This window comes from Penaeus monodon, chromosome 26, assembly GCF_015228065.2.
Source record: "Penaeus monodon isolate SGIC_2016 chromosome 26, NSTDA_Pmon_1, whole genome shotgun sequence".
Taxonomy (NCBI): Eukaryota; Metazoa; Arthropoda; class Malacostraca; order Decapoda; family Penaeidae; genus Penaeus; species Penaeus monodon.
Window position 1 is genome coordinate 20,454,273 of NC_051411.1, and position 13,794 is coordinate 20,468,066.

The 13,794-nt window shown below is 31.9% G+C and overlaps 1 protein-coding gene across 1 annotated transcript in view; it reads left to right on the top strand.

Annotated features, from left to right (window-relative positions):
* Positions 1–511: 511 nt before the first annotated feature.
* Positions 512–13,794, top strand: part of LOC119589989 (protein fork head-like) — a gene marked incomplete at its 3' end in the record, with an annotated part of 92,931 nt that continues 79,648 nt past the window's right edge. The window contains 1 exon segment of the mRNA XM_037938680.1: positions 512–1,874. Within this exon segment, the coding sequence (XP_037794608.1) occupies positions 1,794–1,874 (81 nt within the window).

A 13,794-nucleotide genomic window follows, 5' to 3' on the forward strand; every position in this document is an offset into this window, starting at 1 on the left:
AGGACAGGAAACTTAGAGTTCATTTTTCTCGCCATGTCTTCAACACTATTATCTCTGTTTCGCGGATTTGTCTACATTTTCGTATAGTAAAGGATATTCTCTCCGAGAACTTTACGAGGTGCCGCAGGGCATTCAAGGGTCGGGATGGATGTGCGGGAATATCTGAATAAAGAATAAGTAGCTAGTGAGTCTTGGAGACTAGCTCAGCTACCACCCCTCCCTGTCTGCCCTGGTCCTCCCCTCCCTCCCTTTCCTCTGGTTCTCCCCTCGTACCCGCTCTCTCCCCCTCATCTTTACCCTCACTCCCGAATCCCCCCAAGCGAGTCCTGCCTTTCCCCTATACCCCTCCCCCCCTTTGCCACCCCTCCGTGACCCGTGTCGTGCCTAGCGGCTTTGTCTTCTCGTCTCCCATTGGTTACATAGGATCTGAGCCCAGCAGGGATTGGCTGAAGGGGGCGTGTTAATCAATGATCAGGTGTCCGGGGCGCATCATGGCCGCCGAGGGTTAGTATGTACTGAAGAGTGGTCGTGGACGGGTCGCTGACGGCCACATCATCCCAGTAACCCGCCCGGAGGGACCGATACGTGACCACTCAACACTTCGGTGTCTTTTTTGCTCCCTAGCCTCTTCCCCAAGGGACAGAAGAGCGCGAGACTTGGTGTGACTTCGTGTTTGTTCCTTACCATTAAATCTTAGAGGCTCGGCCTTTCCCCTCTTTTGTGGGCAAAGCGACAAGAAGAGTATCTGCCCGTGCGACGAAGCAGGGCGAGAAGATTGTACACACAAGTGAGGGGAATTGAAGACAGCTCTGGTGACAGAGACGATTATTTCCACAGGTCCATAGGGCAAGTGTCGTTAGTAGTGACGGTTCTACAGATCACCTGAGTCACCTCAAAGGCACCAGCGGCGAGGAGCCAGTAAGAAGGATTTGCCAGCAGAGCGGTGTAGCGTGACTCCGGTGGTGTGGTGGTAGCGGTGCGTCCAACCTGGTTCTCCTCCTCCTCCTCCTCCTCCTCCTGCTTCCCCTGGTGGTTGCGGCGGCGGGAAACCTGTTGGGCGAGGGTCTCAGCTTACACTTGTGAGGACACAGCAGGCCTCCTTCCTTCTCTTCCTCCAACCATCGCTCAGCTGGCCTCGAACAAGACACAGGGAGGAACAAATAGAGAAGAAAAGAAACGAGCGAGTGAGGAAAGCCTCGGAGACACGCGAGGGAGGGGAAACCAAGAAACAGCCTTGTGGCTCCATCCTCCCTTGCGCTGGCCTGGCCAACACTCTCCTCTCGGAGGCGCAGCTGAGGCGAGGCAGAGGGACATTTCGAAAGACAGAAGAGGCAAGACGAGTCCAGAGCCTCCTAGGGCCAGTAATAGTGGAGACGCCGACGGTCCTGCCACCACGCGGCAACCGCTGCCGCGCTAACAGGTGGTTGCAGCCCAGAGGTTCGAGTGCTACGGCGATGACGGCGGCCGAGGCCATGACGGAGCTCTGAGACCAGTCTCGCCGCGACCGCTGGGGAGACACAGCGGGATCGACCGAAAGAGAGAGAGCGAGAAAGAGAAAAAAAAATGTGAGAAGTAATACCGCTAATCTCGAGACACGGAGGAAAAGGAGGGATATACATCCATGTAAATAAGGTAGTTCAAACAGTGGAACAGAAAGTGCAACAAAAAAAAGAGAACGAAAAAAGGAAGAGATTTAAAAGGAACGCGTAGTTTCCGAAATAAAATAAAATCTGAAAATTATTAGTTTCTTTTTTGTAAATTTTGTGATAAGTGAAAGAGACGTTGCCTTCAAGATGGTGTCTGTGTTACCATCCATGGATCACACGTTCTCCAGCATGGTAGACCTCAAAGAACAGTCAGTGCTGGACCATCAGGTGAGTCTCTTTGAATGTACATTTCAGAAAGGAGTTTGCCTGGCGCAGTAATGTCACTTTAGTTAAACATACAGGTTGGCCAGTGTGCTACTGAAAGCCTTCAAATTTTCCCAAATTAAAATCTACTGTGGAATCTACATATTTTCAGAGAGAAAGAAAGATAAAGAAAAAAATAAGATAAAGATAAAGATAGAGAAAGAAGAGAGAGAGAGAGAAGAGAGATTGATAGATACATGGAGAGAGGGGGGAGAGGGAGGAGGAGGAGGAGGAGGTAGAGAGATGGAGGAAGAGGTAGAGAGAGAGAGAAAGAGGAGGAGGAAGAGGTAGAGGAGGAGGAAGAGGTAGAGGTGGAGGAGGAGAAGGAAGAGGTGCAGGTGGAGGTGCAGGAGGAGGAGGAGGAGGAGGAGGAGGTGGGGGTGGAGGTGGTGGTAGGTGTGTGTGGTGGGTGGTGGTAGTGGTGGTGGTAGTGGTAGTGGTGTGTGGTGTGGTAGTGGTAGTGGTGTGGTAGTGGTAGTGGTAGTGGTTGTGGTAGTGGTAGTGGTAGTGGTGTGGTGTGGTAGTGGTTGTGGTAGTGGTGGTGGTAGTGGTGGAGGAGGGGGAGGAGGAGGAGGAGGAGGAGGATCGTTACTTCTGGCTAGCTTGTTTTCTCAATTCGGTTCGTGGCTTTAACAATTACCGGTGATTTATGCAAGCTAACTGTGGAAGTGTTTGTATCAAATTTCGCTTTTATCAAGAACAGATGAACAGTATAACTTTATTACAGAAAGCCCAACGTAGTTACAAAAAAAAAATATATAGATTGCAGATAGACATTTCTGTAGAGAATAAGTAGTTAACAGCCGAAAAACACATTAAAACAGATATTGAATACCAGTGCTGCCGATACCAGTTGCCTCCTGGCTGGCAGAATGTACGACACACGGAAGCCAGTGGTCGTTGTAAGGTGTGTGGATAGTTAATAAGTGAAAATTAACTGTTAACTGTGTATATGATCATAGAGTTAATTGTTATTATTATTTTATTTATGATAATCATAATTTAATGACAAAATAGATTTTGTAGAAATAAGGGTGATAATGATCGTAAATAGTATGATAAGGATAATGATAATGTTAGTGACAATAATATCAATGGCTTTAGTGACAATAATAGCAATAGCTTTAATGCAACTACATAGTAATATTATAATGATAATAATGAAAATAATAGTGCTAATGATAATGCCTATAAAATAAGGATAATACTGAGGAAGATGATGTGATGATGAGGATAACCGCGATCATGAGTAGAATAAGGATCGGAAAGACTACGTTGATAACATTTGACTACAGTGATATCCATTGTTGTTTGTAAGTTAGGTTAATTCTTCTTGTATGCTGTTTAAAAATAACTGTGTTTATATCAAAATCAAATGTTTCTAAGTATTATTCTTATTTTTATGACACGGTTATTATAGTATGTATTGGTACAGTTATGTTTATCCTTATTGTTAAGGTTATTATTACTGTTTTGTATTGTTTTTGTTATTACCATCATTATCGTCTGTAGTGTTAATATAGTGAAACATCTTAATCATTACAATCATCATCGTCATACTTCCTAATCAGGATTATCGTGATAATTGTTATTATTATTATTATGATTCAATCATCATCATAATTGCTATTGTTTTCTTATTGTTTTTCTTATTATCACAATCTTTGCTATCAGTGTTATTATTATCACCAAAATTAGTATACATTACTATTTTTATGCCATTATTTTTATAATTATTATTATTAATCTTTATTGTTGATATTATTATTATTATTATTAGTATTATTATTTATTATTATTATTTATTATTATTTTATTATTATCGTTTATTATTACTGTTATTATTAGTTATTCATATTTGTTAATGTATTATACTATTATTACTATTATTATTATTATTATTATTATTATTATTATTATTGTTATTATTATTGCTGTTGTTATTAATGTTAATATCAATGTCATTGTCATTGTCATTACCAATACCATTGTCATTATTATCATTGTTATCATTATTATAATTATCATTATTATTACTATTTTCAATATTACTAATATTGACATACATTGCCATCATCGCCTCCATTATTATCAGTATAATTATTATAACTGTTACTATATTCAGTATTACTAATATTAACATGGGCATTGATATCATTATCATCATCACTGATATTTTTTTCTTAACAATTATCAGTATGTATATATATATATATATATATATATATATATATATATATATATATATATGTTTTATATATATATATATATGTATATATATATATAATATATATATATAATATATATATGTATATATATATATATTATATATATATGCCTTGTCAGTAACGCTGGCAAAATTACATATCGTAGAAGGCGCCGCTGTGTAGGCCTTCAGGTTTTATCTTCTTGTATTTGCTTGCCTGGAATATAGAATTTTCACGGAGGTCCGTCGAAAGCCATCCATGCTCAGTGTGGGGTCTGACGGTCGGCTGCGAGACGCCGCGTGCAGGTGCCTCGAGCAGTGTTCCTCACGCAGTACTCCGTGTGAGATTGGAGACCAGGGACTGTTGGCTGAAGTTAAATCCATCTCAAAGTCCAGAAATGTCAACCTTGACCTGCTAACGTCTTTACTTGTTATTTAGGATTGTGCCTGAGACTATAGACCCACGGCAGGTAGGGTTGGATCCTTAGAAATGGGAATTTAGAATAGCGCCTGCTCCATCTTTTGCACCTATGTAATTGACCGAGTTTGATAAAATTAATTAAAACTGAATTGACTGCCACGTACAACAAATTGTATCAGTAACTGAAGCTGGGAGTCTGCTAGGCGCGTGGTGAAAATTGTAATTTAAGTTAATTATTAATTTCATTTGAATTTAGCACGGAGAAAGCTTGTTAAACAATAAATTTCATTAGACTTCTAGAAGGCTGACCAAATGAAGTTTACTTACATCTTTTTACTACAGCTTGGATATGGACAGTCTCTGGTGTGTCTGTTTGTGTGCGTGGGTGTGTGCGTGCGTGCATGCGTGCGTGCGTGCGTGCCTTTGTTTGTGAGCGAGCGTGTACATGGTTCGGTGCGAGCAGGATCCTGTACGTTTATTTACACTGCAGCAGTCAATGCTCGCGTTCAGCTCGGTCCCTTGGTCGCTACGGACAGCCAATCAGGATTGCCATCCACTCTCCCCTCATCCTGCTTAAACAATATCCTCTTCTCACCTCTGAATCATATATTTTATCAATTATCTGGCTCATACGGAGAGGATCTTGTACTAAAAAGACCCAAAGACTAAAAGAAAATCAGATTTGTTCGGCAAAGGGCTTGTAAATTGGCGACTCTCGGGGCAGTTTCCAGCCCTGGCAGGGACTTACTCTGGGATTGAGAGAGGCCCTGTTATCTTGTATCAGTTTATCTAAATGGAATTTTATGTCGTACAGTCCCTCCTGATACAGCTAACTGGGACTGGAGATAAACGACTGGGTAATTTAAGGCCATTCACGTTTCTTGAGCAATAAGAAGATAAGTAAGTGTGTTAATGCTTCTTCTAGTATGTGTTAATACCTGAATAGAAAGAAAACAAGAAACGTTTCAGCATTTTATGGCTCGCCGGACGTATGTGACGGGATGAATGTAAAGAAATGCCTTTAAAGTTACACGCTTGGCAATTTGTCATGTATGAAGAACACTCGATGATCGAAAGCCTATTCGCTTGATATATGTTGCCCAAATCGTTCTATCGCATTAAAAGTAGAACGAACGTTAGCAATTTCTGTAAGTTTAAAGACATGATTGAATTTCGTGAGAAGATTGTAAAGTCGTTGAATCAAGTAATATCACTCTGAAAGCCTTAGTTAACGTCATATACCCTAAACAGGATCATATAACTCTTTTCTGTTCTTTCCTCGTGTAGTGCAGCGCCAGACATTCCAACAACAGATCAAGACCAACTTCAATTTCGGGGCAAATATACCGACAGTCTTCTCCTTCCAATTGTGATGGAAACCTGGGAGTAAATGGCCCTTTGGTGTGCCATCATCCAGAGAGGGAGAGGGGAAAAGGAGGGGGAAGAGGGAGAGAAGAGGTGGAGGGGAAGCAGAGAGAGAGAGGGAGAGGGAGGGGGAGAGAATTAGGGAGAGGGAGGGGAGAGAGATAGGGAGAGGGAGGGGAGAAATAGGGAGAGAGAGGAGGTGGAAGAGAGGGAGAGAGATGTGGGAGGGGAAGAGAGGGAGAGAGATTGGAGGGGGAAAGAGGGAAAAAGGTGGGAGGGGGAAGAGAGGGAGAGAGAGATGTGGGAGGGGAAGGGGAGGGAAGGAGAGAGGGAGGTGGGGAGAGGGAGAGATAGGGGGGGAGGGGGAAAGAGATGAGGGAGGGGGGGGAGGAAGAGATGGGGGAAAGGGGGGAGGGAGATACATACATACATACATATATAAATAATATACATATACATATAATATACATATCATAACAATATAAATATATATATAAAATATATAATATTATAATATATTATTATATATGTATATATATAGAATTATATGTATATATATATATATATATATATATATATATATATATACATATATATACATATATATACTGATAACTGTTATGAAAAGAATATCGATGATGATAGAGAAGGGGGTAAAAGAGGAGAGGGAAATGAGGGGACACAATCCAGCTGTCATGCAGGACACACTTGTATTCCTTTTGTTCTCTTCACTCCTTCCCTTCTTTCCCCTCTCTCTCCTCCCCCCCCCTTTCCCCCCCCCTTTTCTCTTTTTTCATTGTCCCTTCCCTCCTTTCCCTTTCCCTTTTTATATATGTATATATATAAATTACTTTTATTTAATTTTTTTTTATCTAATTAATTTTTAAAATTTGTTAAGCATATATTTAATTTTTTTTTTTCTGTTTTTTTGACCGGTGGACGATGTAGTAGTTTTTAAGGGTGCCGGGTGGAACTTTGGGGTCCCCAGTTCCCTTTCCCGGAGACCCCCGGTGGTATTTTTAGTAATTTTTTATTTATGGTTAAGATGATTTTCAATATATGTTATATATGTAAAAAATTTAAATTTATTATTAAAATATTATGAAATATATGTAATAATGTGTAATAGTATATATAGTATAATTTTTATGTATATAAATGTATATATGTATATTATTATAGTAATGTATATATATGTATATATGTATTATATTATTTTATTTTATGTATTATTTTAATTTTATATTTTATATTTTATTAGGGTTTGTTATATATAAAATTTTTATATAATTTATGTATTATTGTATTATGTATATTTTTGTTATTTTTAAATTTATATTTATGTGTATATATATGTAATTATATTTTTATATATTGTTAAAATTTTAATTTGTTTTAATTTTAAATATATGTTATATTTGTGTATATTATTTATTTTGTATATATATGTATACAGTAATAATGTATTTATGTATATATATATTATATTTATGTTATATTATATTTAATATAATTGTATATATATATTTATATTATATAATTAGTTTTAAAATTATGTTATATATAGTATATTAATGTTATATTTGTATTCATGTTTATTTTAAATATATATTAATTTTATATATAATGTATATATAGATACATATATTCATGTTTGTATAATGAAATTGTCGAGGGCCTTCAATTTTACCACTTAGGCTAAGGTTTTCTAATGCGGACTGCATGTCCGAGGAGTTTGAATTGTCGTACTCGGATTTATTCTAGAAACTCGCGCTCTATCCGACTGAGGATCTCCTCCGCTGGACGCTCGGTCGCTGTAAGAGGTCTTCAACATCCGACGGTAAAACCACGTTTCTGCGGCCTTAATATTCACAAACGGGGCGCGCGCGCCACAACACACACACAACCACACCCACACACACACACACACACAAAACCACACACACCCACACACACACCACCACACACACCCCCGCGCGCGCGCTCGCACCGCACAGCGCTCGCATCGCACACACACAACCACACGCACACGCAACACCACACAACACACAACACAAAACCACAACCCCCCACACACAAACACACACACACAACACACACACCAAAAACCCCACCGCGCGCGCGCGCGCGCTCGCACACGCACCCCGCGCTCGCAAAACCACGCACACACCACACGCAACACACACACGCACACACACACAAACCCCCCCACACACACGCACCCCCACCACCCAACACAAACACAACACACACCCCAACACACAACACACACACCCACACACAAAACCAACGCACACACACACCGCAAACACACACACACAAAACACACAAACACACAAACGCACCACGCACACCAAAAACCACACACACCCACCACGCAGCCACGCACCACACAAACCACACACACACACACACACACCCAACACACCAACACCCAAACAACAACACACACACAACACACCACACGCCAATGCACCCACAGCACACACAACATACCAAGCCCCACAACACACACCCGCGCGCACGTACACGGGGGGGGGGGGGTCCAAGCGAGGGGCTCCAAGCGAAGTACGTTCTTGTCTTGAAGGCAGTGGCGAAAGAGGGGCGGGCAGGGCGCAGCAGTGCCCTTGGCTGCCTACCTGAAGCGCCCGCAACGACGGCTCGTCTTCACGTGGACGCTTATTGAGTATTCCTCCCTTATCTTCATCTATCGTGGCGCTATCATGACCCGTCGCCTCAATTAGTGGCGTGATGGGGCTAACAGCGGCAAGCTTGTTCTGCTGTGCTCCCCTCACCTCCACGCTCTGTCCTTCCTCACCCTCCTTCCCCTTCCTCCCCTTCCCTCCCCTCCTTTCCTTTCTCTCTTCCTCCCCCTTCCTCCCCATCGACCCTTCCTTCCCTTTCTCCTTTCCTCCCTCTCCCCCTTCCTTCTCCCTTCCTTCTCCTCCTTTTCCTCATCCTCATTCTCCTCACCTCCTCCCCCTCTCCTTCTTCCTCTTTCCTTTATCCGTCCTCCTTCACACCTTCTCCCTCCTTTCTCCCCATCCTCCTCTCCTCCCCCTCCTCCTTTCTCTATTCCTCCTCCGCTTTCTCCTCCACCAACCCTCCTCCCCCTTCTCCTCCACCAACCCTCCTCCCCCTTCTCCTCCACCAACCCTCCTCCCCCTTCTCCTCCACCTTCTCCTCCTCCTCTTCCTCCTCCTTTTCTTCCTCCTTTTCCTCCTCCTTTTCTTCCTCCTTCTCCTCCTCCTCCTCCTCCTCCTCCTCCTTCTTCGTCTCCTTCTCTTCCTCCTCCCCTGCTCCTCCTCCTCCCCCTCCCCTCCTCCTCCCCCCCCCTCCCTCTCCTCCCCCTTTCCCCCTCCTCCCTCCCTCCCTCCCTCCCCCCCTCCCTCTCCTCTCCCTTTCCCCCCCCTCTCCCTCTCCCTCTCTCTCTCCCCTCTCCCTCTCTATCATCATCCTTCTCATCCCCCTCACCTTTCCCCCGCTGCACCTTCTTCCTTTTTTATCTCTTCAGTGTTTCTTCCTTTTTGTGTGTCCCATTTTATATTAAAATATTATATATATATATATTATATATATATATAATATATAATACAATAATAAAATTTTATTTATATATTATTATATTATATAAAATATAACATAACATACATTAATATTTTTAATTATATATATTATATATATATATATTATTTAAAATTTTATACATTACATCATATTATTATATATTATTTTTTATTTATACTTATATATTATAAAACATACATATATTATATATTTATATTATATTATAATAAATATACTACATTATATATATATATAATAATATTAATTTATATTATATATATATATATACAAAACATTTAAAATATATTATACTTAATTTTATGCATATCATACATTTTTATGTAAAATAAAATTTTTTATTTTTATAAAATATTATGTTATGTATATATAAAATTTTGTTTTTTAAAAATATTTATTTGATTAAATTTTAATTTTTTTTTTTAAATATATATTTATAAAATATTTTTGTAAATTTTTTTTTATTTTTTTTTGGTTTTTAATGTATTATTTTGTAATATTTATTTTAAATTTATAATATGTTATATATAATTTTTTTTTTTTTTTTTGTTTTTAAATTTTTTTTTTTTGTTTTTTTTTTTTATTGTTTTATTTTTTGTTTTTATTTTTTTTGTAGTTGTTTTTTGTCTTTTTTTTTTGTTTTAAAAAAATTTTTTTTTTTAATTGTTGTTTTTGTTTTTTCTTTTTTTTTTTTTCCTTTTTTTAAAATTTTTTCTTTTTTTTTTGTTTTTTTTGTTTTTTTTCCTTTTTTTTGTTTTATATATAAATTTTTATATTATTTTTTCTATATATAAATATAATTTAATTATTATTTTTTAATATATGAAAATCTACTTTGTATTTAAAATACTAATTTTTATGTATATATATTAATGAAATATATAATTCTCTTTTAATTTTACCTAAAAATTATATATAATTATTATTAATATAATTTATATATATAAAATATAATTATATATTTAATTTTATTATATAAAATATTAAAATATATATATAATTATTCATATTAAAATTAATATCTATTTTTTAAAAATATACTATTTATATTGTTATATATATATATATATATAATTATATTAAAATTATATATATTAATTGAATAGTATATATGAATATATATTTTATTTTATATATATATTATATTTTAATATTATATTCATATTATAGTTTTTATATTTTATTCTTATAAAATATTTTATTTATATATTCATTTTTCACATATATATATAATTATATATAATTTTATTCATATATATATTATATTTAAAAAATATAATATATATATAATATATAATTCTAAAAAAAAAATTATATATTATATATATATATTATATATTATATAAAAATTAAATATATATTTTTTTATATATATAATATATATAATTATAAATATTTTTTTATTAATCAATTATAATTTTATATAAAAACAAAAATTCTATATTAAAAATTCTTTTTTATATATATATATTATATATTTTATATATACTTATATATATATATATTATATAATTTTTATATAAATATATATATATTTTTTATTCTTATTATAAAATATATTTAAATTTTAATATATATATTATATATATTATATAAATTATTATATATATACTATATATATATATAATTATATATTATTTATATTATATTTTTATTATATAATTCTATATTTATATATAAAATATATATTATATAATATAAAATTATATATATATAAATTAATATATAATATATATTATATTATTATAAAAAATTTATATAATATTAAAATTATAATATTTATATAAATAATATAGTATATATTTTTTTTTATATATATATTATATTATATAATATTATTATATAAAATATATATATATATTATATATATACATTTAATATTATATATTTTTAAAATATAAAATTTATTTTTTATATATATATAATATTATTATATATATATAAATATTATATATATATAATAATTTTTATATATATATATATATATATTATTTATTATATATATTATTTTATAATATATATATATTAAATTATATTATTTACATTCCATAATATTTTTAATATATTAAATATTTTATTTTATATATATTTATAAAAATATTTTATATATAAATTAATTTTTTATATTATATATATAATATATAATATATATATAAATTTTTATTTATTTAATATATATTCTAATTTTATTTATTATATAATATATATTATTTTAAAAATATTTTAAGTATTATATAAAATTTTAATTTATAATTATATTATATATATATTATTATATTATTAATATTTATTAATTTTATTAAATTTTAAATAAGTTTTTTTATTAATTTCTAAATTTTTTTTTATTTTATTTAAATTTTTATATTTAAAAATTTTTATTTATTAAATAATTTTATTTTAATTTATTTTTTAATTTTTTATTTTTTATATTATTTATTTTTTTTTTTGTTATTTTTTTTAAATTTTTTTTTTTTTTAATATATTATATTTATATATATTATTATTAAAAAAAAATATTATTTAAATTTTATTATATTTTCTTTTTTTTTTTTTATTTAAATTTAATTCTTTATTTTTTTTTTTTTATTTTATTTATTTTAAATTTTTATATTTTATTATTTTATATTTTTTATCTTTTTTTTTATTTTTTTTTTTTTTTTTTTTTTATTTTTTTATTATTTTTTTTTTGGTTTTTAACCTTTTTTTATTTTTTTTTATATTTTTTTTATTCTTTTTTTCTTAATTTTTTTTTTTAAATCGTATTTTCTTTATTTCTTTTTTTTTTTTTTTTTTTTTTTTTTTTTTTCTCTTATTTATTTTTTTTTTTATTTTTTTATTTTTTATGGGGATTTTTTTTTATTTTTTTTTTTTTTTTTTTATTTTTTTTTTATTTTCTATATATATTTTTTATTTTTAATTTTTTTTAATATTCCTTTTAAAATATTTAATTATTTTATTATAATTAAAAATTTTAAATATATTTAATTCTATAAATTTATATTTTTATAATTAATATATAAAATATATTATAAAAAATAAAATTTTATTTATATATTATTTTTATCTCTAATTTATTTTTTTAAAATTTTATTTTATTTAAATATAAATTTATTTATATATTATATTATTTATATATTTAAAAAATATAAATTAATAAATTATATTATATTTTTTTCTTTAAAAAATTATTATTTTTAATTTAAAAAATATTAAATAAATTTTTTAAAAAGAAAAAATAAAATTAAATTTAAAATTATAATAATTAATAATTTAATAAATTAAAATTAAAATTATTAATAATTTTTTTGAAAATTAATGATTTTTAAAGTCCAGTAAAATTTTAAATTAGAAAATTATTAATAAAAAATTTTTCCCCCTTGTAAAAAATTTCCCCAATTTTTAAAACTTTCAAAATTTAAAAAATAATTAAAAAAGGGCGAAGAAATAAAAAAAATTTTTTAAAATTTTTTTTAATATATTATTATTTTAATTTAGTTAAAATTATTCATTATACGATTTTTTAAATTATTTTTTTATTTATTATTTCCAAATAAAAATAAAAATTTTAAGTTCAACTATCTCCTAATTTCCCCAAATTTTCCTTTAAAGAAAAATCCCTTCCCTTTAAAAATTTTTTAATTTTCTTTTTTTCCTAAACCCCCCAACTTTTTTTTATTTATATTTTAAAATAAAAAAAATTTTTTTAAAAAATTTTGTTTTTTTTAAAATTAAAAAATTTTTTTTTTTTTTTTTTTTTTTTTTTTTTTTTTTTTTTTTTTTTTTTTTTTTTTTTTTTTTTTTTTTTTTTTTTTTTTTTTTTTTTTTTTTTTTTTTTTTTTTTTTTTTTTTATACTTTTTTTTTTTTTTTTTTTTTTTTTTTTTTTTTTTTTTTTTATATATTTTATGTATTGTATTATATGGGGGCCGCGGTGGCCGAATGGTTAGAGCGTCGGACTCAAGACTGTCACGACGGCAATCTGAGTTCGAAGGTTCGAGTCACCGACCGCTGCGTTGTTTCCCTTGGGCAAGGAACTTCACCTTGATTTCCTGCCTAGCCACTGGGTGGCCAAGCCAGCCCAAGTCAGTGCCGGGTAAATAGAGATGGTGACTCGATAAAAACACCGGGCGGAAGGCAATGGCAAACCACCGCTCTAAATTGCTAAGAAAAAATCATGGAAGTCCATGATCGTCAAGGCCGCGGTGGCCGAATGATTAGAGCGTCGGACTCAAGACTGTCACGACGGCAATCTGAATTCGAGGGTTCGAGTCACCGACCGCCGTGTTGTTCCTTTGGGCAAGGAACTTCA